The sequence below is a fragment of the Vanessa atalanta genome, chromosome 9, assembly GCF_905147765.1.
Source record: "Vanessa atalanta chromosome 9, ilVanAtal1.2, whole genome shotgun sequence".
In the NCBI taxonomy this organism is placed as follows: Eukaryota; Metazoa; Arthropoda; class Insecta; order Lepidoptera; family Nymphalidae; genus Vanessa; species Vanessa atalanta.
The window spans coordinates 12,305,721-12,333,219 of record NC_061879.1 but is presented as its reverse complement, the minus strand read 5'-3'; the positions used below and the strand labels follow the sequence as shown (position 1 = coordinate 12,333,219).

Genomic DNA, 27,499 nt, shown 5'->3' with positions numbered 1-27,499 from the left:
TAAATTTAATTTATGAATGTAAGTGTTCTTTCAATGATGAATACTCACTAAGGTAAGCGGCTTGAACAATAACCTTTCCTCTTCCGATAGAGAGTCCAGTATCTTATTGTATCCCTTCACTACCGCCAGGACGCTCTCGTAGACGTAGAACACTGTCTTACTTTTCATATACACCTATTTATATTTATAAATTACGTCACAAATTTTATCAAGGATAAATATAATTTTTAACAAATGTCAAATAAAATTTATCGCAGAATTTTCTAAAAATTAAGAAACGAAATACTGAGTACAGAAAATAGTCTTATGAGTTATTGCATGGAGACTTTTTAATAAGAGAATTGTTAAACGAGTATACCTGATATGCGTGTAAGGGTATATCCAATTGTAGATTCTCCCAGTGACTCGCTTCCTTACATAGATCCAAAATATTCCTAGGAGTCAAAATATTTAGTAAAATCAAGTGTTAGGAATATATCATATTAGTTAAAAGTAGTAAAATTGTCTACGCCTAAATCTCATTATGTAATATGCCGGAGTAATCTGGACGAAACAAGAACAATAAATCAACAGTGAAAATTCTACACTAAATAAATCATTTTTTCAAAAAGTTTTATTATTTGAAGACGTGACTATTTTAAGATTTCAATAATTTTTTAATATAATAATTTCACTAAGTTAAAAGTAAAACTCACACGTCAATATTACACTCCAACAGTCCAGGATTTTCAACACTTTTCCTCATCAGAGTCCTGTTCAAACCTGCGGCGCATTTTTCGTCCACGTTGTGCTTAAAGTTTAAAAAAAAAGGTGTTTCATATGAAACCTAATTACATCGTTTCCTACGTTCTCTTATATTTCATTTCAAATACATTAAAATTGAATTCAGAATAAGTTTATGTTTTCCTTAAAAAGTAATTAATCTTATAATCTCATGAAATTTTGAAGGTACTACCCGAAATGAACGCTGTCGTTATGACTAATGATAGAAAGTCGTTATTTGGTTTTTAATAAAGTATCATACCGTCCAAGAAATCCAGAGCTCCCTAATAGCCACGTCGATAGCTCCCACGAGCCTGTTCACATGCATGATAACGTCCTCCGAATTGCTGCACGGCAATAGCCACACCGAAGCGTCGGTCATCACCTAATGTCAGAGAATATTCTTATGAAAGAAATCAAGTATCCTTACTATCAACACATGGCAGAAAAAGCCCAGACCATTAGTGATGCCATGTATGCTCTTATCTTTCACCTAGGTAGTTTTACTAATATTTAGAGTCATAAGCGGACCCTGGATAAAGTGATCGGTAAGGGGCATCTCATCAGCCGACACGAGACCTTCTTGAGGTAGCGGAGGTTGTGCGTGCGCGCGCGCAGCAGCGCGGCGCGGCCGGCCGCGTCCGGCAGCACGCCCGCGCGCGCGCCGCGACTCGCCACCGTCTCCTTCTTGGCCGCCTGCACCTCGTCGCTGAACATCGCCCACACCTGAAATTCACATCTGTATGAGATTCGTTCACCAGTTCTCAGATGCGGGGTGCTTGTTTCCAAGTCGGTGGTAGATTTTCAACTATCAACAGGCGAGCGTAACGCTTTTATATTGAAGAAAGATTTTTCCTTTGGATCGAGAAACTATAAGAACTTCTTGAATAAATAGTGTTTAATCGAACACTTAGGTGACTAACAGAAACAAACCTGGAAGAACACATCGTTGATGCTAATATCGATATAAATGCGAAGCGATGTGGCTGATTTTCGAACCTTTGTCCATGACAGAAGATCTTTGTGCGAAGTGATATATTTATAACCATTGACAAATAATATTACTACACAGAAGTAAAAATAATATGAACGCATACCGCTTGAACATTGTTATACGATATGTTATGTTCGCAAAAATTATACCTACTTATAAGTAGTCTCGAGTCAGCGGGGTACAAAAATTTGCAAAGAATAAGATACAACAATTTTAAAACTTACTTCAGCAGTTTTCCGTTTAAAAATGCGTCTGAGGTTCTTCCGTTTTGAATAGTTATGTAACGAAAACAGTGCCACCACTGCTTCTTCTACATGATTCACACCTTCAAACACGGTTTCCACTAAATTCTCTATTATAATCTAAAATAAAACAAAAATACACTTCAATTAAGATGTCAGTTCAGTATACTGCGTAAGTCCAAATGTATCGAAGAAAACTCGCCTCAATATCCTTAATCACTGTTCTAAACTGCAGAATATCATCGTACCAAGACGGCGCCTGCACATCCAATATACTGGTGGCGACAGCCTTTACATTATCAAGTGCATCGTGGAACATGTGTTCGATTTGATCACACTTCGCTTCGAACTGGTCCCCGCGCGCTCCGCCAAACATCGGCTTATTTATCGCTTCAAGCTCGTCAATTCTAAAAGATTGTTTATCAATGTAATTTATCTTATAATAGACAAATGCGACCTGCTGGAAGTCTGAGGATACGTAATCACAATGACATAGCCCATGCACATTGGTAAAGCTTGAACAAATTCAAACCAACAGTGAGTTAGTTATTGCTACCAATTTAAATACTTAAATTCTAATTTTGATGAATAATGTTTTACTTGTTTATAATGATTATGTAATATAATATGACAAGTTACATTACCGTCCAAAAATAATCATGCAATTGCAAACATCCAACATGTCGAAACACCTCTGCACAAATGAATCGATGTAATTAAAGATCGACCCTGTGTCTAATTCCCAGCTGCCTGGCTTGACTTCGCTGTGCGCTTCTGCCATCAGGTCATAAATTTCTCTATACTGCTTGCAACAATCTATGCATTTCGTGAATTCACCTAACGCCTTTTTAGTTTTTCCGCTAAAAAGTTCATCCAATTTGATATAATTTTTGCAAAGTATAATAATTTGATTGCTCAAAGCTTTAAACAGATTGGTAATTCGCGTTTCTGAATTATAATAGGGGGATTCCATCCAGATAAATCTGAAGAGATTAATGATATTCGGAATGTGTTTACAAATATCATCTGGGTCAACAACGCATTCAAGTATAGCGCACGGTTGTTTTATAACTTGTAAATATTCAATATTAGATGTAGCTTCCAAAATCTTCTGTACGATTTCCTCGCAAAGAACTTGGAACTGGTGTATAAAAGTAGAATGAGTGGTGACAAGAATTTTCGTAATGTGTTTTACAGCGGGATTTTTTAACTGGTACAAAAGAGCACTTAAATTTTCATCTGAAAATAAAAAAAAATATAACGTCACTCATTTGAAAACAGAACGTCAAAGGGGTTAAAACTTATGCATTGTATAAGATTTTTCTTACGCCTATAAACCCAAAAATCATATTCATCGCTTGGACATAATAGTTCCTTCTGCGAGGCTACGGATGCTTGGTCTTCAATGCAGGACTTGATTTGATGTGTCCAGTACACGACCACGCCTTCGAGCCTTTTAACAAGTTCTCGGTCAGAACTCGCCTTTTCGAACGACAGCTGCTGACCCTCACGCGGTATGTAGAGGACAGTGAGACCGAGCATTTTATAATACATGTCTGTTAATTTTGCTAAAAATGTGTGCAATTGGGAACAGAATTCACTCTTGACACCTGTTGAAGAACAATACGATTTACGATGTGATTGAATCTATCAATGGCAACATAGTATTGTGGTACTTACTATCAGGCCAAGTGGCTATAGCAAAGAAATACGGAGCGTACATTAACTCTAATATTTGAATCATATTCGATTCAACGGAATCCACAAAAGTCCCAAAGACCACTTCGTCATGAAAAGTTTCAGCTTTGAAAACTTGATCGGGCTGTCTTAAAAAGTAAGTAAGATCGTAAACAGGCGATAGGGGAATATCGCAAGACGCTTTTAATCTATCGCCTTTAAAATACACGCAAAGTATTAGAGATTTTGGTTCCGTAATCCAATCTTCAATGACATGCTTAGTCTCTTCATTCCAATCTTGATCCCTTAAGTCAAAGAGCGTGGTCATCTTCATGACGTAGGAGACAAGATCGCTTAATTCCTGAGGCTCGTAGACAGGTTTAACGGGCTGTTCTGCTAATTCTCTTTCGAGCTGAGCTAGACGTTCACGCTCTGTTAAAATATATTATTTTAGTGTAAGTTAATAAATAAATAATAAATGTTTATTTTATCGTTTAAGTATAACGACATTCAATATATATATATTTTCCATTATTACTCTACAATGCATTAGCGGTGTCGGTTTCAGATTTTGTAAGAATATGTAATAAGAATTGTCTCAGATTGAGGCGATATGTATTCTACGATGCGTACTACATTTGTATCGATGGAATGAGAGGATTTTTTCGTATATAAAACCTTTGATTTAAATTTAATCGCACAATCCTGTTTGAAGAAATAATTCGTACAAGACTGTGGGTTGAAAACTCCTTTTAAGTATGGTATGGTATCTTTTAGAGGACGACTTGAAACTTTTCAATCTATTGGGATTACAGCACTATTTATACCAGAGAGTCAACATCACTACATTACCTCTGTCTTCCTCAGAGTTGTGACTCAAATCATCACTCCATGCCACCTTAACCCTTTTCTTAACTTCCGAGTCCGACATGGTGACAAATATTAACTAACACGAATTAATAATTATCTATTTCTTATAGCAAAAAATAACCATTCTATTAGTCATATTTTATAAGAAAACAAATGATGCCCGATTTGTGTTGTTCCCGCGCGTTTTGCCTTTTTAATGAGAATTCAAACTGGCCAGCATGGGGATTTCAACAGCGAGTTGTATTGATTAAACGTTGCTAAGAACAAAATTGCGTTGTATGTATTTGGTAGAGGATAATTTGTACACCCCAATATTAATTCATATTATTTTATATAGATACTCAATATTAAATTAATTAGATTAAATAAAAAAAGTAATAAATCAAATAAAAAAAATTAAAACGTCAGTATGACATAAATTGCCAAATAGTTTTCATAGTGATTTTATGAAATAGTGATTAAAGCCTAAAATAAAGATATAATAAGAAAAATAAGTTTGTTTCATCTAAGAGGGGTGAGTATTTTTATTTGAAAATCACGATTAATCTGAAATTTATTCAACAAGCTTTCATACACACTGACATAACTTTATCACTCTCCTAATAGATATGTCGGCGGAAAATCACGTATTTAAGAAAAACACGTGTCGTTTGATAATTGAAAACTGTTTGATAAATTAATAATATTTAGTTAATTTTGAGATGTTAATTTAGTTTGAAATTTTTCAAAGTAATTTAACATCTCAAAATTTATAGATATATTTTCAAAAATAATGTATCTTTTGCTTTCCTCACAGACTCTACATCTCATAAATACAAATTTCTTATAAGCTTAATGATGGATACATTTTCAAGAATATTTTCTTAGTGGAGAAGACAACCAGTATTACTGTGCGAATTTGAATGTTTGTTGACACATTTGTCAATGCCGTATTATATCTCAGTCAGTTAATTTTGATTTCTTATTAAGAATATAAGCTATAATTATTTATTGCAGTGTATAGCAGGCCACACCATGTGGTCACATGGCTCGAGGCGACACGCTTACTAAAGACGGCCGACGGTTGGCGGGCGTTCTTCGCGCGCTGTTGATCGCGCAGTTGACAATCTCTTTGGTCATGGTGATATACAGCTATAACACTTCATATAAAATTATGTCATTATTGAAAAGAATACATAAGGTATTGTCAAACGAATATATATTATATTATAAGTATGCTGAGCAAGTTTGCTAGAACTCAGAGCCGTCTCAAGCTATGCTCGGGCCCTTTTGCTAGATATTTTTTGGTTTCATTTGGTAAATTGTTGGTTCTTCGGAGTCCTCTCAGGGCCCTGGGCACGTGTCCCATGTGCCCTATGGTAAAGAATTTGCTTAAAGATTCTTCGACGCCTTTGTAACTGTAGTCATCCTGTTTATTTTGGAGGCATAGTTCATGCAAATGGGTAATCTGATGGTATGTGGTCACCATTGTCCATAGACATTGCGCCGTGAGAAATTTTAACCATTCCTTAAATCGCTGATGCACCACAAACCTTGGAATCTATGATATTAAGTTCCTTGTTAAGTAATTAATTTCCATATTAAGTTTCTTTCGCCGGTTCTTCTCAGGTCAGGGTGTTCCTTTTTCCGAAACGGTGGTAGTGTTTAATTTGACCATCAATAAGAAAGTGTAATGCTTCTTTGTTGAATAAAGGAATTTGAGTTTGAGTTTCGAGCTTGTACCTATATTAACCACACTGGCTGACTCAACCTTCAAATCGAAACACAACAATACAAGTACTGCTGCTTGGCAGTAGAAAATATACGATAAGAGGATGTCTATCTAGAAGGATTATTTGCATGAAAAAATAATTTAGTACATCTTAACGCTTTCTTAGGAATGCATTTACTGGTCGGGTGATTTCTTGCAACCGTAGATGGGTACAAATAAATATACGAAACGTCGACATTATTTATTTATTCTCTAATCACAAAATCAAAATGACCGATACAATTCATTGGAGTACATATTTAATTTGACAAATTATAAAATAGAGAGTATACCCAAGACTTGTTTTACTTTAAATTAAACCTTCCTTGTCGTCGGATGTTCCCTTTTTTCTCTGTAAAAATGGCCTTACATACATTCTGCAATGAAGGCACTCACTGGTACCTAGCGCGTTCTAGTACACCGAAATACAAAAAAACTTCCGTCTCTGAGGCGGGCGTCACGGGACCGCTTTCGTATGCTACCGTGACGCGTCCAATGTTCCCTCCGCTAAGGTACAGAAAGTAGTTCACGCCAAACAAAATACAATACTAAATTGAATGGCAAATAGACACATCGGATTAAATTCACGCGACCTGGCCACTGGGTCAAGTATTATAACTTATTTTCAGTTCAAAGTGTTGCTAATCTACACATTGATATTGCTACAAGCTTACTGTATGAAACTTCATTACACGAGTGGTTTCCGTTTGGTATCGTGGATGCTACGTTGTCCGCAATGGAGCCGAGTGGGGCCTGTCGCTAGACTGTGGCTCCTCAGCGGAACCCTTCTCGCTGCTAACGGTCTGCTGGTCCATGCTGCCTGCAAGACTACACTGAAGGTATTGTAGTAAATACGATAAATCTTTAAAGCTCTATATCGAATCGGCTTATGCCGAATATTTAATAAGATAGCATAATACCACTATTTTTAGAAGGAAGAATTGGCTCCAGGATAAAGTAAGAAAGCAATTATAAATAATATACTAGCAAAGAACGACAGGTGTTTTCGGTATATATGTACCTTTATTCATCGTCGTTAAACGTCATAGAAGTTTATATTTATGCAAGAGAATAGTATAAAAATGTTCTCCATGGAAAAATATTTTATGTGGAAAATTATATATGTCGTACTAACTGAATAAATTAAAATGAATATAACATAATATGTCGGCCAATATTAGTCGTGTGCACAAAGAGAGGTGCACTGTCTAATCCCTCACTCTCGTAATCCGTTGTGATGGAAATTTTGACACGATCTGACGCAGGACAGGCGTAGGATCAACGGCTTTACATGCTTTCCGAGGCACAGGGGAACACACACCTCCGACTTTAAGACTCCGGGTTCCTAGTGGGATTTTTTTATTGAAAAACCCAATAACTTTTTATCGACCTGACCCCGAGTTGTCTTATATAAATCAACTAGAACAATGTGATAGTCAATATATTAAAAATGGAACATAATTGTAGGAACTCTATCTGGTATTTTTATTACAATTTGGCAATTCAAAAAAATTCTCTCTTTTCTCTTCCATTCTACCTGGCCTAAAGGAGCTGTCTCGTGATACCTTTAATCTTCTGGGTTCACCTATTTTTCCGGAAGCAGTTCCCGAGGCTATTGAAGTCGGGAGACGTCTTCTTTTACTTGCTCAGAACCGTCTCACTAAGATCTCTGCGCATGTAGCCTTGGTTCTGCTGAGAATGTGTTTTGCGGTACCACAGATTACCTATCTTTTAAGGACGTCTCCTGTCTGGTTGTTCCCTCAAGATATATCTTCCTTTGACAGCTCCTTAAAGTGTACGGTGGAAAACATCTTGAATGTGTCTTTGAATGATACCCAGTGGAGCCAAGCCTCTTTGCCTGTACGGTTTGGGGGTCTAGGTGTGCGACGAGTGAGGGATGTGTGTCTGCCTGCCTTTCTCGCATCGGCGCATGGGGCTGTTAGTCTGGTCTCTAAAATTTTATCGTACGATGGAGGCAGGACTATCATACCTTTTGCTGCTGAGGGAGTAGCGGAGTGGGAGACGCTCTTCCCGAATGCACCTCTTCCTGAATTTCCAGAAAGGCAGCGTGCTTGGGACGATATGGGGTACAAGTCTGAGCTCGGCCGACTTGTCAGTGCTGCTAGTGGAGTGGATCTGGCCAGACTCAGAGCGGTGTCGAGGGCGGAGTCTGGAGCTTGGTTGCAGGCTTTGCCTTCACCTAACTTTGGGACTCTTCTCGACAGTGACTCTTTGCGTGTGGCTGTGGCTCTCCGCCTGGGCTGCGATGTTTGTCAACCACACCGATGCATCTGCGGGTCCATGGTGGGTGCCAACGGGCATCACGCATTGAGTTGCGGACGATGCTCGGGGAGATTTCCCCGACACCACGCTCTCAACGACATTGTCCGGAGAGCCTTGGTTTCGGCGAATGTCCCATGCGTCCTGGAACCACCGGGTCTCTGTCGCTCCGATGGCAAGAGACCAGATGGTTTGACACTGGTCCCATGGCAAAGGGGGAGGAGTTTGTTGTGGGATGCTACCTGTGTCAATACCTTTGCAGTATCTCACCTAGCTCATACAACACGGACGGCTGGGGCGGCTGCTGAGAGTGCGGCAGCGAAAAAGCGGGAGAAATATGCCCCCTTGTGTAAAAGATTTTTATTTGTGCCACTAGCGTTCGAGACGTCAGGATGTTGGGGGTCGGATGCCCTTGCTTTAATCAGGGAGATTGGCTATCGCCTTAGAGAGAGGGGATTTGACAGTCGCTCCGGGTCCTACCTGGCGCAGAGGTTGTCCATTGCCGTACAGCGTGGAAATGCAGCCTGCATTATGGGCAGCTTTGCGTCGGGTGGGAACCAGGAGAGACTATTATAAATATGATTTTGTATAACAATTTTATATTATATTCATTTGATTTGATTTGATTACAAACATTATGTACGAATTTGCTAATAAATAAATAATTCATATATTCATTCTTTAGAGAAATAAAAATAATTATAGTGATTTAAAGTGTAATTTATGACGCAATTTACAAAATAATATTTCATTTGGCAAATTAACAAAAATAAAATTGCAGGCTTTAATGAAAGAATTGTCATCAACTTTGCGTATCGGCATGACTCAGTACCTTGCCGAACCGACCTGGAAGCAGTTCATAGACACGATGCAGGTAATGGCTATATAATATATACACTATTTAACCCACGGGGCCGGGGCAGTAACGTTTATTGTAAGCTAATGTTAAGCCTTAAGTCGCATCCTTGTCTAAGTTTGTGTTCGTTTAAGTTTTTATTATTAATTAAAGAGTCTATTACTTCAGTGAGGCTGTAAATACCTGAATTGGTGTATCGCACTGCGACGGTCGGTGTACTTTTGATTGCATTATTTTGTGAATATTCCGACGGTGTTTCAAATTAAATAAATATAAATGACTAGTTTTCGCCCGTGGCGTCGCTCGCGTTTTGTTGTTGATTATTCTTTCAACATATATACTCTCACCAGATTCTCCAATTAAAATCTGTATAGTATACCTATTCTCTCAATTTAAATCGAATATATTGAGGAGGTCAAATCAAACTGTTAACTACATTTTTTTTGTCTGATACCTACGTCCTACATATATATTTTTTAAATGTTTGTGTCTCTATATTACTTGTGGCAGTTCTATTTTGGCTTATCTAGTTACAATTTATTAACATCGCAGCATTAATGACCGGATCCAACCATCAGGGGAACCACTTAAACACACAGATTTTTTTCATACAATATACTATAGCGTACCATCGTGTGCGAAATCACAGGCATTCAATGGGATAACTACATGATAAAAACCTACCAATTTAGATAATTGGTAGATTTTAGCTCATTAACGTATATAACTTGTATTTTATACTAAAGATTAAAATGTACGTTGGTATTGAAGATAGAACTGAACTGCTGCGGTGCAGACCGTCCGGAGGACTGGCACGACGTCCCCTGGATCAACATTGACTTCCTCAACGAGGACGAAGAACTCGTAATAAAGTTAGTTGTGAGGTTTATCATTTCGTTTTCATTAATTTCAATTGGCGTCGCGGAGTGGCTTATCAAGCTAGCCAACTAGAAGCTATCGAACGATCATGTAAACAATTGTACAAAAAAATCTGTATGTATCAGGCATGGCCGTCTAGGTAGGTACCACCCACTCATAACATATTCTACCGCCAAACCGCAAGAGTAAGTGAACCATTGTAACTACGGGCGCAAGGGCAGTGGCGATGTAAGGAATGGTAAAAAAATCCTACCACGCCAATATCTATGGGCGGTGGTGACCACTTACAATCAGGTGGCTCATATGCCTGTCCACCTTCATAAAAATATTAACTCGTAGGTTGTCGGGCACGGACGGTAAAATGAAACTTCCCATTTCACCCTATTCGTGCTGTTCGCCGCACGTCCTGAATGCCTGCTACCACGACCCCTTACAGCAAGTATGTTATATGTATAAATATATGTTAGTTTTACTACTAAATGAATTGTATGTATTTATAGTGTTGTTATTAGTTGTTCTAGTTCCATTCGGCGATGTGATTACGAATAATCGTAATCGTAAATCCACGACGATCGTAGACGTTCTACCAAAATCTAACATAAATTTTACTCAAATCGGTTCTTACGAGTTAAATTAAGTTAAAAAATAAACTATAAGCTACCGGTCCGGTCAGTATATTCTATCGAATATCGAAAAGAACTGGCAAGAAAAATCTGTAGTTAATCTCTTTTCATCGATCTTTTCTGTTGTCTTATTTTAAACAAAAAACATGAAAAAGACGCATCTTAATTATTTTGGAAAAATAGTTATTTTGGAAAATTTACCCGTTAGCGATATTTGAAATGAAATTTTGTTTACATTGTACCTACTTTGATGATTAGAAACATGAATTTGTTGTGCCAAGATAGTCGCAAATAAAAAACAATACCCGAAATATAAAATGCTAGTTGTAGCCTGCGGCATCCCTCTCGTTTTAGGTATGTGGTAGTGTTTAATTTGACCATCAATAAGAAAGTGTAACGCTTCTATATTGAATAAAGGAATTTGAGTTTGAGTTTGAGGCATTTGTCGTCAGGCGTAAAAAATTAGTTCTACGAGGCTTAATCTTGCTTCATTCCATATTTTATCTATTTCAGTAGTTTGGCTGTGAAAGCGTTGCGGACAGGAAGAGTTACTTTCGCATTTATAATATTAGTGTAGATAAATTATTAATCATTCATTAATAAAAATATACAATTTTAAGTGTGTATTGTACTTAGTTGGTGCTATAATGTTACTATCGCAGGAGCAGGTGGAGGACGGAGGCGTGAGGTCGCTGCAGAATCGAGGATGTCGCGCGGCCGCTCAGACCCCTCTCGCACGCGTTGCGTTCGCCGTGCACGTGCTTACCGTCCTTTGTGTCCTCTTACAGGTAAATAGTACACTACATGCCTCCACGCTTGTTTGAACGGCCTGTAGTATCTAGCCTACTACCGCATATATTTGTATTTTGCAATAAAGTATTAAATAATCCTATTCTCTTATTCCTTAAAATAAATCACATGCAAGATGATATAAGTAAATGTTGTTTTGTGACAGTTGCTCATAATGCTGTTGACACACTTGCTGCGCGGTGCAACGAAATGTGCAAAGGTGAGGCCTCATCACATACTTTGTTTGACATTACATTAATAATAACTATTATGTACAATCGACTGACAAAAATGGGCAATCTTTGTATCCGATTGTAATAAAATTAATTCGCTTCTATTAAGTCGTGTACATTTTCCATTCCCTTAGGATTTTTTTTTCTATGTTTAATGTGTAATATATTTATTTAGATTGTTTGAATATATATGTATATAGATATTTAACAATAGACTAGAAATAAAAGTATTTACATAATATAAATTTCGTCCTCTTTCTCAAAACACAGAAGAAAAATATATTACCTACTTGTTGTATGCTTATGAATGTAGACTGTAACTGCTTTCAGATTTACTATTTGAAATTTTGTTGGATTAACAGTAAATAAATAAATATTGTAATGTAATATATAAATATAGGAACGGCCTAAGCTATATACTTTTACCTTATATAATACTAACTACAGGCACAGCGGACGTAACATCTTAGTTCCCAAGGTTAGTTGCGCATTGGTAATGTAAGGAATTGTCCAATCAAGTATTAAGTAATGTGGATTAAAATGGATGTTCAGAATACAACAATAGTTTATTGTTTAAAATATTATTCTGAATAGTAATATACTTTGTTGTATATTTTTCTATTTATGAATTAAAATAGTTTGTGCGAGTCAAGGCAAATAAAAGAACAACAGCTAAATAAACATTTCATGTTTGTTTTAAAACTGTCGTAGTCTTTGACTTTAAACGTAACTTTTTATGCTTATTTAGGTACAAGTTTAAAGTGTGAAATATAATAAATTTTGTAATTATTGGTAGAAACTGACTCGTTCACAATATATATATATATATATATATATATATATATATATATATATATATATATATATATATATATATATATATATATATATATAATAGATATATAATATATATATTTAAGTTATTTTAATATGTATACCTATATTATAAATTTTATTTACAGTTAGAGGAGTCAAGTGCGAGCGCCCGGAGACGTGACTTGCGCACGCGCAGCTTTCCCTACCTTTCATAAATGTAACATTTGTGTATGTATGTATAAATTAAATTAAAATAAATTTTATATTTTAAAAATGAGTATTTTATTTCTATTTTCATATCCCTTTTCAACGTGTAATGATGGAATATTTATTATAATTATATTATGAGAGAGTGTAGGTAATAAATGAAATACAACGATTTGATCGACGTAAGGCTTTATTGACGTCATCGGAGCCCTTACCCTAGTAGTTAAGTAACAATGCGTGAGTGCGTACAGAAAGCCGTCACGTTACATTTGTGCGGCGCCATCTTTAAATACGGGTTACATAAATAACGATTATAAATATAATGGTCGATACCGCCGCGCCACGGGTCACCCAACGTTACAAATATACAAAAATCTCGTCGTATTTACAGGCGGAATGTGTCTAGAGCGGCGGCGGCCCGTGCGGGTAGCGCAGCACCGGCGTCAGCGACGGCGCCGGCCGGCAGTCGGGCGGCGCCAGCGGGGCCAGCGCCGCCGCGCCCAGCAGCAGCAGCAGCAGCGCCTGGAACGGCAGCGACGCGCGCGCCACGCGGCACACGAAGCGCAGCCCGCGCCGCACGCCGCTCAGCTCGCGCCGCTCACGCTCCTCGCTCAGCGCGCTGCGCCGCGCGACACATCGGTTAGACATACGCTCATTCGGCGATAAGTTACATATTATATTTATGATATACATTTGATTCGACTTTATTAATTTAAAAGGGGCATACAAGGTCAGAGATAAGATATAACGAACAACTGTACTAAATTTAAAATAATTATTTTAAATAAAGAACACACGTTTGATATTATAATTATATATAAATAATAATCGGATCGATTCTATTTTCAAACTAAAATATTGTATATGTAAAGAAATGAGATGAATCTCATGATACGTCAGTTGCTAATCCTACGCGTGTTCGTGTGAACTAAATACGTGACTCACTCTGCATCGTCGAGCGGCGGCAGCGTCATCGCCGGCAGCTGCTGCTCGTCCTCCTCCAACAGCTAGGGACAACCAAATACGTCAACATACGGTGCAAAGCTACTACTGTGATTGGGGTCTCATACGTTATCAACTTAATTTGTAATAATAAATCATATTTTCTAAAGTGTCGCTATTTTAAAAATAAAAAAATAATTACTAAGATATATTATTACTATTTGGATATATTATACATTTAATCTAAAACGATTAAATTACTGTGGTTTAATCGCAATTTAAAATAAGCTCGCTATATTCGCAAGTTTAATCTGTGAATTTTGAGTGCTCTGTGTTCGTAAGCAGTGTCAAGCTGGCAACGGAAATATAAATTATTTGTTTTCACACGTAAATGTTTTATTTGATTTTTTTATGTATAAATAATTTCATCGTAGTCTAATTATTTGTTAAACGTGTATGTAATTCTGTGACGACGTTTGTATGTATGATGTTAGTGTGATTATGTATGTGTGCGTGTGTACCTGTGTGGTGGCGGCGGTAGCGCTGGCGGCGGCAGCGGCGAGTGCGGAGCTGTGCTGCGGAGAGCGAGCCAGCGCCGCGCCCAGCTTAAGTGCATATACGCCCGACAGCTTGCGGAGGGATTGCAAGCGTAGTCGGAGCTCGCCCAGTCTACGGAACATCATTACTTGTTATCACTCAGAAGTTGCGTTAAATACAAAAATATCAGAAACGATTGTACACTTTCAAGTATATTGTAAATATAAAAAAATGGTAGTATGTATAGTATGTTAGACGATGATGTTCGTGGTGTCTCACCTGCGGCAGACGTGCTGGGCGTCGGCTCGCAGCAGTTGCGCGGCGTCCCGTAGCGCCAGCACACGCGGCTCGGCGCGGCTCAGCTCGTCGCGCAGCTCGCTGAAGCGCCGGAAGTCGTCGCGCAGCTCCTGCGGCGGCCGCGCCAGGCGCAGCGGCTCGCGCGCGCGCACCGTGCGCTCCGCTGCCGCGAGCTGCTCCACCAACTCCACCACTGCGGAGGGGGGACATTCCAGGTATGAGTACTAGATCATATCGCTAGATTCTACTCTGCTCAGTTTGTTCCAATCGAAGAAGACCGCAAGTGTACAAGCGGGTGGCTCACCGATGTCGTGGAACTGCGCGTTGTGCAGCAGCGCGTGCTGCAGCGTGGCCTGCCAGGTGGCGGCGCGCGCGCAGGCGTCGTCCCAGCGCCGGTTGGCGGCGGCGAGGCGCTCGCGCGCGCGCGTCGCGTCGGACGCGCGGCGCGCGTGGCGGGTCACGTGCGCGCCCACCACGTTCAGCGACACCACTAGCGCTTTGTGAGAGTCCAGGTCCAGCAGGAACTCGCGGTGATCCTGCGGGCCACGACGGAACGGTTACGATTCGTTCGCATCGAATCTTGTTCATGAAACTCGGAAATTATAAAGGAGGCAACTTTAACGAACGACCTTCCTGATTCTACCACTGCCATTTAAAATTTCAGAATGACAACATGTGGTGTTATTAAGATAATTTATATCATTATTATCCCTCCTTTATATTGTACTTCACCTGTATTGCGTCCTCGAGAGCGTCGTACTGCTCGGGCGGCTCGGAACGCGCCTCGTCCGTGGCCTCTGCGAACTGCAGCCACTGCTCCAGCCGCCACAGGTCGTTGTCGAGCTGCTTCCAGTTTCGATCGGAGCACAGGGGACACGTGACGCGACCGGACTCACTGTAGCGAGATATGAGGATGATTAAACGAACTGATCCAAATTGATCATCACTGATTCGGAAAATATTGGACGTTGGACAGAGTTCAACTCGGAAATTTTTAATTTCCCAAAATTTATCATTTTTAGGAAAACGGCACAAAAACAGTATATAAATGCAAATTTCATTTATGCCGCTATTTTTTTTAATGGATAACAAATTAAAACAAATTAATTTAAATAATTAGGTTGGAGTGTGATCGAAAAATATAATTTCATAATAACAAAAAGACAATCAATAAACAATATTAGCAAACGTTAAATGATACTCTTAAAGAACAATTACAATATACTTTTACTTACATAAAATAATACACAGTAAATATTTATATTTTAAATATAAGCACAGACTAAATAAATATTTCGTTCTACAGACAAAGACAAGTATAATATTAGTATACTGTATAAATCAAAATTTTTAAATTATTACAACGTATTCATGCACTATTTATTATACTATTTATTTGCTCAAACATAAAATAAGCTGTAAATACAATAATGTCACCTGCCACAATTTTTCTAAGTCATGAATGCATACTTTGTCGTTTTAAACATTTGGGTTATACCCAAAAAATATTTTTCAATACGACCTTATATGGCATTTCGTAATATTTATCAGGACGCTTTATTATATTATGGCAGATAACAATAAAAAGTGCACATAACAAAATACAGTGCAGCCAAAACTATTATTCTTTAGAAATTCGCTTACAACCTTAAAATCACATGACGGTGCGTAAATATTTCAAACATATTAATTGTGTTAATAAAGTGCTAATGCTTTGTGTGCTTTTCAGAAGATTCCATTGTACGTCCATTTTATATTTACAGAAGTATTTTTGATTTCATTCTAACTATCATCAGATCAAGAACATCGAACCGCTATATACTTTAAAATAATTTGTATATTCTTTAGGATTTTATAAAGCTTACTATCCGTAATTGTAAACGTAATTTGGGAGGTTGTGAGCGAATTTCCGGTGAGTTAGAAAATATATTAGGAAGCGATACTCACTGTTCGCACGTGAGAGCGTACGACGCGGAGTGGGGCAACCTAGGACCAAAAACGACGTTTAATATTGCATGCCAGGTTAACAAGCGTTTAACACTGGATCTAGATTAAAAATAATTTTGAAGAACAGGTGCAGATATAATATTTTATAGACTTTATTCCCAAAATCAATGAATAGTCTTAGTTATGTTTTCTTTTAGAATAGATTTAAATTTTTAATTCTGATAATTTTGATTACCTAGAAAGACTTTAAATTTTATAATAAACCATTGCTAAGAAATGGTCATTAAATATTTAAACAAAAGCTTTCGTTATATTTTTTAAAAATATTTTTTTAAGAAGTAATAATAGGAAATATTTTTTTGAATCAGAAAGAAGTCAACAGAGCGAATAAAATATCACTTATTAATTGGTTAAGAAAAGTGTTCAGCTTTGAATATTAATTAGTGCTCAAATTTAGAGTTAAAGTGGCAAATATCACGAAGCCCACCACCAAATCCAAACGTGCCAGTGCGTCTACATTACATTGCCTTACAATACATAGCGAAAATGTATCAAAACCCATTTGTTGCATCCAACGAATTGGATTCTGGCGAATCTTTGAAAAATTGCAATAAATATACATTGTTGAAATAACAAAAAAAAGTAATCAGAATCACATCAAAACTTGTTTCATAAGCTGACTTACCTCAGATTGTTGATCTGTAGTTCGCGTTTCTTGGCCTGAGTCAAGAGATCTTCGTATCTTAATGAGAGAGATTCCACCTCCTTCAACATCGCTTCTTCCTCGGTGGCGTCGCATTCTGTTAGTAACAGTTCTGATAGATGTTTAGCCAATTCTAGTGTTTGTTCGGGCTTAGCTCCAGCTTTAGCTATTTCTTTAGCTGCTGTAGCTAATTCTTCGCTGCCAGTGTTTTCTTTAAGTTCTTGGAGTAGTGCTGTTCGGAGCGCTTCTAGAGATTCCGATGTTTCTTTAACTGCAGACGCCAGTTCGACACGATATGTCTCTTTGGATGTTAATGTGTCTACTTGTAACGCTGCGTCAGTCTCCCATTTTAATGTGTCGACCTGTTCATTAATTATGACTTAAGTTTGTATTGTGACAAATTCATTTTTATATGTATATATATAATAATATAATATCAGCTATATTGTAGAATGTGTATATCAAAAACAAACCTGTACAGCAGTGTCCACGTCACCGACCACTTCAGCCCTCGCGAGGTCCAGCCGGGTCCTGACGTCAGCAAACAGTGCGCGATACTCGCTCACCATATCCGACACGCCAGACACGCTAGCTACTGATACTGACAATCTATCTGCTTCATCTACTAACGCTTCACACTCACGTAGTTCCAACTCCACACCCTATAAGCAAGAATAAAATATTTTATAAGAATTAGGATATGGTTAAATTATAAGATTATTATACGAGTTAAATAATAGTATATATTACTAATTACTCAGGGTTATTGTACGTTGTATATAATATAAATTTGCGGCAGTTCAACATACAAAATACTCATCAATCAATAAAGCGCGTGTCCAACTTTCAGATAAAGGGGTTATCATTGAAATGAACTTTTATATATAAATATATCTTAATACTCACGTCTAATTCTTTGAGGGTGGCAGCTTTATCTGAAGGAATCGGAGCGAGATGCAATGCTCTCGTTAACCTAACATCTGCTTCTGCTAACGCCACTACCGCCTTTCCATGAGCTGCGACGAATTGTCGATGAGCATCTGCACCAGCCGCGTCTACTCTACAACGTAGTTGTTGCCATCGCCGTACCGCCGCTCTGAGCCTTGCGGCATCATCAGCCCCAGGCCCTCGGACTTCAACTCCTCTCGCTGACGCTATACGGCTATATGCATCCTCTAATTTCTTAATATCTCCTTCTAAGGTATCTAAATCTTTAATCACAGCCTTTGAAACAGTCTCATCTTCAGCTTCACCTCTTTGTTTGCGGGTTTCAATTTTTTCGACTCTCTTTTCTATTCCGTCAAGCTTCTTTTCAACTTTTGGTAGCAGAGAATTAGACAGCTCAGCAGATTTTCTAACCTCCTTCAAGGCTTTCTTTCGTTGCTCAGACATATCGCAGATGTTTTTCCATTTCTTTTCAACAATGTCTACTCCTGTATGTAAATTCCGTAAATCAAAGTTACCTTTAAGCACGTCAGCATCATTAAATACGAGTTCGCAAAGGTTTAGCGTTTTACCAACTTCTCCGCTCTCGTTTTCAATGTTTTTGTGTATTTCGTCTTGTTCCTGGAATTTAGTATCAACGGCTTTAGTCGTCAAATGTTCTAGTACGACTGGCGTTGAAAGATTAGATTCTATGGTGTGTAATTTAAGTCTGATTTCCGTCAATCGTTCTTCTAATTGCGAAATTGTTTCGAGTAATTCATTGATCTTGGCTATTCGATTTCGTCCCGTTTCTTGCAAATTATGCCAGCGTTCTTGAATATCTTTTAACTGTTTTGATGTATTTTTGCTGTAAGCTTTTTCATCTTTTTTAGCCAAATCAGTTAAAACGCTTCCTGTTTCTGCAAGCCATTCGAATTCCCGTTCTTTCAGCGAAGTTTCCGCTTGAATATCTGAATTAATCCTTCTGACCAAGTCTTGAGGATCTAATGCTCCTAAGTCACTATTAGATGTAGTCGTTTCGAGACGCGATTCGAGTGTTCTTATCCATTCGCTAAACCGAGAGAGCCTAGAGTCAAATATTGTATATATTTCTAATCGTTCTTGCAGCCTATGAATAATAATGGAGAGTTGGTGTTCCAGGTCAGCGCGCTGTTGACGTAATTGCCAGACCTTTTGATTAACTATTCTTATATCTTGAGGACTAAGACATTCTTTCAATTGCTCCTGAATAACGCTCAGAGCCTCTAGTTTTGATTCAGTTTTATCGATTTTTGTTCTTAAATCAGCGTACTTGTCTATCGCTTTTTTAAGCTGAGGCCTAGATAGTCGGTCATCGTCAGAGTAAGACATAATTTCACCTTGTGTCTTAGAATATAACTTGTTTAAGTCATCCGTTAAAGTTTCATATTCTCCAATAAGACCAAGTATCCGAGTTAGGAAGTCACGCCAAGTATCAAGACTTGCTTGTAAATTGTCAACTCTCTTAACGATACCTGCATATTCCATCCTTACAGAAGCACCATAGGTTTCTTCTGTGAATTCCATTACCTTCTTTAGATTTTCCAATAGTTTTTCCGAAAACTTCCTGCCTTCGGGTAATTTGTCTGCAAGATTCTGAATATTAGATAGAATTTTGTGTATCCTCTTTATATGTACATATCTCAGCTGTAACTTTTCTTTTTCCCTTTCTATTTCCTTGAGCCATCGAAGTAGTTCGGTGTATATTTGTATGTATTCGTCCCAAGCCGCGATACGAGTACATACCTCGTCGTGTCTTTCGACGATTCTCGCCAAAGTTTCATTGTGGAGATTGGTTAGTGTGTCAAATTTGTCAGCTAGATCACGATTTTTAGATTCTTTATTTTCATTCATCAACACTGATCGTTGTGACGCTAGAAGATTTCTGTGTACTCTGCAAAGTCTGCGGTGTTCGGTTAAATTTTCGTAATCAGCCGGTACGGAACCGGATAGGAATGATTGTAAGTCTAATAAATATTCGTTCCATAATCGCAGAGCAGTCGCTGCGTCTCCAGACCTTACCAGTGCCGTTGATAAACGATGGTAGTGTAAGAAAGTATCTCTGAACATGGCCTGCCATAGTTCTAATATTCTCACAATGGAATGTTCGTCTGACACGTCTCGGTCGATGTCCGGAAGCTCTGCCTTAGCGGGAGCGATGACGGCCTCGCTTTTACCGAGTGCGATAAGGTTTTCTCGCAGAGCTATTAATTTGTCTTCAACTATTTCTCCGTCTTCTTGAACTGGGGTCAAATCCTAAAATAGTAAAAAAATACTTATTATTTTATATAATGTATTAAAATGACACTTGAAACAAATAACAATAAAACCTTTCATTATATTTACTTTTATATTCTATAAAATAGAAAAATTGTGTTACGGTTTTTATATACCTATAAATAAAATATGGAATCTATTTAGATTTGAATATAATCGTATTATATTCTAAGTCACGTATTTTATTAATAGAGTAACTAGCCTTCAAATCAATAAAATATCATCATTATTTAAAGTGTCATGGCTAATAAAGCAATACGCGATAATCCAACTTGTCTTCCACCCAAAAAAGGCGAGTCATATCCCGTGCATGGTGACCGTTCCCATTTCGGGTGGTGCGTGACTCGCTCCTATAACTATACTGTTATGGACACCGTTATACATTCACTGCCGTATGGGCGTAATCGATTTATTTACCCAAGGGTTTTAAAAGTTATCGCAAAAAGTAGCTAGAGGTGATTAAAATTTTCAGCACTGTTTTTGTTATGTGACTAACCTGTCTCATATCACAGAACATCTCCTTGGCATGTTGTGCTTTAGATCGTGCTAGTTGTCTAGCTTCACCAAGATCTGCCAGCGCTTGAACAGCGCCAGCGACAAGCTGCAGTCTCCTGGCGAGTGCGTCCGCATCGGCCTGTAATGCTCTGGAGCCGGTTTCTGCTGCGACTCGTGCGGCTAGGGACCTGAGTTCTGCTACTCTTGCCTCTTGTTCTAGACATGCCTGTTGAAATAGAATAAGTTATAAGTAACAAAGAAAGTAATAAACATAAGTTATGGTAATAATTTATAAAGTTTAGTGGTATATAAGTATTAAAGTAACGTCTTGAGCATGTGCTATACTTTCATCCGTTTCTTAATGATGTTTTGTCTTCACTGCTGAGCACAAAATGAATTAAATACCCAAATCAAGCACGTGGAAACACAGAGCTTGCCCGGATTTAAAACCACAATCTTTGATTACGAGTCATGAGTCCTAAGCACTGGGCCATATCCGCTCCTTCATGAGAGAAATAATAAAGATAAATCAGAATGATAAGTAAGGCTAAGTAATGATGTAGGGAATATGTTCGTAAGACTTTGATAAGAAAAAAAATTTTGACTGTCGCGGACGGCCGGCAGATTTGAAACAATCAAATTAATGGATATTGAAATAATTATAAAAAACCCAATAAGTAAATAAATAATTCATAAATATTTTTATTATTATAACATGCGCGTATTAGTCCAAGAGCTAATGAACCCTCTGAGTAGGTCTTCCTGTTAGGTTAGAAATTTGTACACTTATGATTTACAGCATGCTAAGGGCAATAGCCATGACCTGGCAGGCGTAGGCCCTGCACGTCATTACCCCCTTTATTTTTTAAATTGTAAAATAAAGAAAGTATAAAAACTTGTTTCTCTAAGCTTAAAATTTAATAGGATGTAGTTTATTTATTGTTAAAAGATTTTCCAGGTCATGGCTATTGCCCTTAGCATGCTATAAATCATAAGTTTATAAATTTCTAACCTTACAGGAAAACCGCTACTCGGAGGGTTCACTAGTTCTCTAACTATATAGGCAGTAGAGTGCGAACGGCATGACCGCATAAAAGAGTGTCTTACCATTTGCCGACTTGGCATACGACTCGGGCAAAACCGAAAGGCGCGTCAAAAGATGTTTCACATCAAATATTAAAAAGACAGTAAATAAATAAACTACAGAGTCTAAGCTGATAAGAATAAGACCAAGGAAAATTCTATTGCTCGTGCTATCATTACAATTTTAACATTGACATACATACATATATAACGGAGAAACACTATGAAAAGCGCGGTACGAATATATTACATAATACACGAATTTAAAAATAATCTGAGACTAACTCGTAAAACGTGTATATTCACTGTCTTCATAATTTATAAACTTATGTTTATTAATATTAATACAAACGATTTGTTGGTTAAAACTTGTTTAACACGAATATCTTATCAAAGATTATTTCAGTTCAAGGGTCTGTTACGCACCTTATCGATTCCGGTTGGATATATCATTAAAAAAAATTTAAACTATAATATTAGCAGAACTTATCACCAGGAAATTTGTAAAAACTTTGTTTATTATTAATGAATATATTTTAAGTGATAAGTTAACATTAAATACCATGGCTTATTTTATTTTTCTAGAGGCTACCTAAACGTACCGTAACGTACGTACCTAAACGTACGTAAATATTTGTATAGTCCAATCATTAAATAAAAAAAAAAAAAACATTAAGCGATTGTACAACATATCCAAAAATCACCTTCTCTGTTTATTTGCTTTTACAAATGTATATAAAATGTATATAATGGCTGGACTACTAAAGTTGCACGTGAAAATCTACACAGTTTAAATAAAACGAACGATCGACATCTCCCCTAACAATTTAAAACGCGAATGCGAATATCAAAAATAACTGGAATACGACGCGTACAGGAAAAACGTAATAAAATAAATATAGATACAGACGCGTTTTCGAATAGAAACGCCAACTGAGCCCGTACTAATATCCGTAATACTTAATAAATAATACTTAATTCTACATATATATTCTAATATTATAAAGTTAAAGAGTTTGTTTGAACGCGCTAACTTAAGGAACTACTGGTCCGGTTGGAAAAAATATTTACCGAGAAAGTCTAAAAGACTTAAGTCGTATCACGCTACGACTAATAGGAGCGAAGTATCAATAAAAAATGTTGCAAAAGGGGGGAAAATGAATATTTCCGAGTGACGTCGGGACGCGCAGCTAGTTTTAACATAAATACATATGCAAAAGTGAGTCTGTTACATTAACTCACTTGCGTCTCAACTACTCAACTGAACATCATGAAATTTTACATATACTGAAAAGGACAAATGGTACCTAACAACTGCCGTGTGACCTCACGAGAGGGCGAAGTCGCTGGCCGAGACTAATGTTTTAAAAAAATCTTATAAGAATAAACTGGACGTAATATTCAATCTTTAGGTAAGTAGGCTAATAAAAGCACTTCTGAATCGTCATGAGACAGCGTTAAATAACACTACCAACGAGAAGAACCGGTGAGAAACGATATAGTTACTCTTTTCCACAATTTTAATTACATTTAGTTTATGTCGATAAAGTACAATATAAATTTATATAACGTTATATCCTGTCTGTAAATCAACAAATACTAATCCCATGCTTATCATGAACATAATCTTGTATTGACTAATATGCTTTATTTATCGAAAACGGTGAAAGTGATACACGATATCAACTTCATAATAATACTTAAAGGATATACGCGTAAGAACGGCGTTTGATATTTTACGACCGGGTCACGTATCGTAATATTTTTGTTTTACATAATTTTGGAAGAAACGTTATCCCTGTAACATTTAAACGAGTGTTATGACATATTAAACTATTAATAAGGCAATCTAACTTTAGACCAGAATTAAACGCGCTATTATTAACTAAATTTCATGAACTAAATCAGGGTATGCGTAGAAATATTATCAATATAAGTCACAATAACCAAACATAATTTTGCGAATAGTCCAGTGGAATAAAGTCGTTTGTTCCATATTCCTGTACTCACACGGACCCTCTTACTTACTTAAGCCACTGATGGTTATGAAACACCGTTATAAGCCATTAATATTTAGTTTTAAATTGCTGATAAGTAGGTTTGTACCAATCAGAAATGTTTCTTTTAATGTTTTCGATATGAGAGCTGACGGTTACGAGTTATAAATAAATTATATTCAAAGATACAGCTATTACAATTAAGATTTCAATATGAATACATCTTTGAAGTCTGAATGTTACTGGCTAGCATCAAATTACACATTAAGTAATTCATTGCAGATATTTTTAGTTATGTGTTTAAGTCAAAACGCAAGATTACATTTAGTACTTGATACGTGACTTGTAAATTCTTTTTAGTTTGTAATAAAAAACTGTAAAAGTATCAAAAATTATGGGATTAAATTAAATTTGTAATTGATTTTCTCGAAGTTATATTCGAAGTCTAATTATAGTCAAATATAATAGTAATAAATTTTTTTAACCAAAGAAATAAACTATTAATTATTATTTATCATTTATCACACTACTCCGATTCGACTTGATATGTACACATGAGACAGAATTTCAAACAACACATGCAGTGCACATGAAACCTTCACAGAGCACGAGACGAAGTATATAACTAATTACGATACACAAATTAAGCATACGGTTTTAACCTGCGTCATTTATCATTCAAATTTCAATCACTGAACAATCTTGTTTCTTCAACATCAACAGGATGACGATCGACAAACGTCCCGCGATGATAACTGTATACTCACGAATTGCCACTGTAAAGTTAATCACTTACACTGTCAACGCGCTGTCAAACTTGGAACAAAATGTCTTGATTGTTGTATGAACATGTTGTACAGAATGTATTGACCCGTCATATTACTACAAAGTATGGCTGATTGGTGGTAAAATTATGTGTCCATTGTCCAATGTTCGGTTGCTATATATCCTGACTGACTTGCATAAAGTTATATCACGAATAAAACTTATTTACTTCATAGGACTTTGGGCAAGCACTGTGATAAATTAGAATTAATAAATTTACGACTTGAAAAAATTTATTACAATCTTAAGAATTATAAAGATTGTATTGAATCGTGAAATACGTCAATAATAATATAAACAGTTAAAACCCGTATTGTTTTAAAACAACAATGAGACAGGGGATAACCTTTGACATTCATATTTCTTAAAATAATCATGATGTTTTTGTATATTTACGATCATAATTGCAATCATTGTTCTTGAACGAGTACTAAAAACGTCTGCCAGAAATGACCGTTACATTTGGCATTAATATTTGGCAGTGACGGCGATAACAATGCGCCCAAATTAATACATTATATAAATATATATACATATATAAAAATACATAAAATATTATTGAAATAATAATAAAAATTATCAAGATATTTGCAAGGTTTATTTTAATTTTTGATATGTCTATAGTAGCTAAACCTGCGGCTTTACCCTAAACTTTACCTAAGCATACAAACCTTCACGCCCCACTTACCCCATTGAAAAAAATAAATTAGCATTTGCCCTATCCCGGAACTCATGCTATCGCTATAATACATCTAAATCGCTTCAGAGACATCAAATGAGAGTTCCTTTCGCATTTATAATATTGGTACAGTTCAGTATATAACGTTAATCATGTTCTATGTTCCGAAAATGTTCCAAATTTAAAAACACATTAAATACTTCACGGAACATAATAATAAAATTCTGAAACGTTCTTTGCAATTTATTGCCAGCTTTCAGATAACGTTGCGTAATGGATTTCAATGAAGCTAGCTAGAAAAATTCTGACGTCGATCGTATCTTCGGACGAACCGAAAATATAACACTCTGTATCGTGTTTGTTTTATTTCATAATAGGCATTTGTTTATTTTAACACACACGCATTTTGTTGCGTACTGATGTACTGTTTTTATAATACCTACACAAAACCCGTGGCTTCGTCTACGATAATATCAACAGCCTATCTATTAATAATGTTATAAATTCGAAAGTAAATCTGTCTGTATGTTAAGCTTTTACGGCTCAACCACAGAACCTAACCTGAAAAAATTTGGTATGAAGCAAACTTGAACCCCTAGGAAGGAAGGAAGGCTAGTTATTATACCGAAAACCTACGACAGCAATAATTCGGACGAAGCCGTAGGCACTTAGTAACAAATATGTTTTTCTTTTATAACAGAAGAACATAAAATTCACATAAACACACTAAAACATTATCAAACACGCGGCACATCTCCACGTACAAGTTTAATGTTTATTGGTTTGTAGTTTCAGTTAGGCATTAGAAAAAAAACGACTTCACATTTTTGTATAAATTGAGGTGACTCTGTAGTTACTCTATTATTAGCATAAAATCATTTAAAGACGATCACTATAAGAAAAATCTCTATTTGATGATGATGTGATAATGATGACCTCTTAATCGATTACGGCCACGGTGGCCGATCTCAAGAGAGGAGCCACTAGCCAACTAGGTGGCGGGTACGCACGATTGTGTGCGTAAACACAGATACGCTCTCTAATCCCTTACTCTCATCATCTGATGGTAGGTACGACAAATTCGAGACGACTATAAAAAGTCCATAAAGGAATAATAATGTTTTTCCGAGGCAAGGGAGTTGAAACAAGTCCAACTTCCAGAATCCGGGCTGTTACTGAGAAACAACTCCGGATACCCTGGATTCAAACCCCGGGCTTTAGGGTATCAGGATTTGCGGCCTTATATCTACTAGACCAACGCGGTGCTCTTAAGAGTAAATAAACTTGTTGACCGTTTAAACGTCGAATCGGTTTTCGGTTACGATACGAAGTCAAAAATTATTTGAAACCCCAATAGTGATACAGCCTAATGCGATTAGCTCGGATTTGAACTTGAACTTAGGTTCTTAAAGAGCCACGTGTAACACAAACGTACAAGCTGTCGCTATTGGTTTTTTAAGATATATATAAAATAAATTTTATTAGATATATAACCGAATTATTTTATATAATTCGGTGTTTTTAACAGTTAGTTTAGTTTAGTTATTAACTGGGATTATTTATTGTGTAAGTATAAGGCATAAGACAGATCAGGAGCTAATGAGAAGGTATTTGAAGGGAAATTCTCAGACGAGTGCTTTTCCGACGAACGCTGTGTAGTATCACGAATATCGATAAATTGTATGAGATATCTCAAATGTATCTGCTGAAAAAGTTAAATTTAAAATGAAATATGTGCTGATATTTAAAATTAAACTACAATTTCTTTTATAAAAA

General features: G+C 36.8%; 3 protein-coding genes across 7 annotated transcripts in view; 1 reads left to right on the top strand and 2 right to left on the bottom strand.

Annotated features, from left to right (window-relative positions):
• The window catches only part of LOC125066246 (dynein axonemal heavy chain 2), a 41,876-nt gene extending 37,852 nt beyond the window's left edge, over positions 1 to 4,024 (bottom strand). Inside the window, exons 1-10 of the mRNA XM_047674249.1 lie at positions 3,679 to 4,024; positions 3,327 to 3,608; positions 2,643 to 3,237; positions 2,201 to 2,405; positions 1,981 to 2,118; positions 1,342 to 1,488; positions 1,025 to 1,147; positions 696 to 790; positions 359 to 434; positions 49 to 174 (exon numbers count right to left, since the gene is read on the bottom strand). Coding sequence (XP_047530205.1) covers positions 49 to 174; positions 359 to 434; positions 696 to 790; positions 1,025 to 1,147; positions 1,342 to 1,488; positions 1,981 to 2,118; positions 2,201 to 2,405; positions 2,643 to 3,237; positions 3,327 to 3,608; positions 3,679 to 4,009 — 2,118 coding nt within the window. The 5' untranslated portion in view covers positions 4,010 to 4,024. The remainder of the gene's footprint in view (positions 1 to 48; positions 175 to 358; positions 435 to 695; positions 791 to 1,024; positions 1,148 to 1,341; positions 1,489 to 1,980; positions 2,119 to 2,200; positions 2,406 to 2,642; positions 3,238 to 3,326; positions 3,609 to 3,678) is intronic.
• Positions 4,025 to 5,556: 1,532 nt separating this feature from the next.
• Positions 5,557 to 13,107, top strand: LOC125066195 (peripherin-2-like). The gene is made up of 8 exons (XM_047674167.1): positions 5,557 to 5,725; positions 6,925 to 7,134; positions 9,357 to 9,449; positions 10,203 to 10,303; positions 10,650 to 10,749; positions 11,596 to 11,721; positions 11,889 to 11,942; positions 12,918 to 13,107. The coding sequence occupies exons 1-8, from the start codon at positions 5,570 to 5,572 to the stop codon at positions 12,984 to 12,986; spliced, it is 909 nt and encodes a 302-aa protein (XP_047530123.1). The 5' UTR covers positions 5,557 to 5,569; the 3' UTR covers positions 12,987 to 13,107.
• A 43-nt stretch (positions 13,108 to 13,150) lies between these two features.
• Positions 13,151 to 27,499, bottom strand: part of LOC125066193 (muscle-specific protein 300 kDa) — a 178,171-nt gene continuing 163,822 nt past the window's right edge. For 4 of the 5 annotated variants that reach the window (XM_047674164.1, XM_047674162.1, XM_047674163.1 and 1 more), the window contains 11 exons: positions 21,141 to 21,365; positions 18,311 to 20,623; positions 17,878 to 18,066; positions 17,387 to 17,766; positions 16,702 to 16,740; positions 15,487 to 15,649; positions 15,059 to 15,290; positions 14,737 to 14,947; positions 14,442 to 14,589; positions 13,924 to 13,985; positions 13,151 to 13,597 (listed from right to left, as the gene is read on the bottom strand). In XM_047674164.1, the coding sequence (XP_047530120.1) occupies positions 13,381 to 13,597; positions 13,924 to 13,985; positions 14,442 to 14,589; positions 14,737 to 14,947; positions 15,059 to 15,290; positions 15,487 to 15,649; positions 16,702 to 16,740; positions 17,387 to 17,766; positions 17,878 to 18,066; positions 18,311 to 20,623; positions 21,141 to 21,365 (4,179 nt within the window). In that variant the 3' untranslated portion in view covers positions 13,151 to 13,380. The remainder of the gene's footprint in view (positions 13,598 to 13,923; positions 13,986 to 14,441; positions 14,590 to 14,736; positions 14,948 to 15,058; positions 15,291 to 15,486; positions 15,650 to 16,701; positions 16,741 to 17,386; positions 17,767 to 17,877; positions 18,067 to 18,310; positions 20,624 to 21,140; positions 21,366 to 27,499) is intronic. The other variant, XM_047674165.1, reaches the window with a different exon arrangement.

Bases quoted from the DNA above. Each gene is read 5' to 3' on its own strand.
- LOC125066195 (XM_047674167.1), top strand. From the start codon at position 5,570: ATGGCTCGAGGCGACACGCTTACTAAAGACGGCCGACGGTTGGCGGGC. The intron at 5,726-6,924 runs GTATTGTCAAAC...ACTTATTTTCAG, and splicing joins TATTGAAAAGAATACATAAG to TTCAAAGTGTTGCTAATCTA. The intron at 7,135-9,356 runs GTATTGTAGTAA...ATAAAATTGCAG, and splicing joins CCTGCAAGACTACACTGAAG to GCTTTAATGAAAGAATTGTC.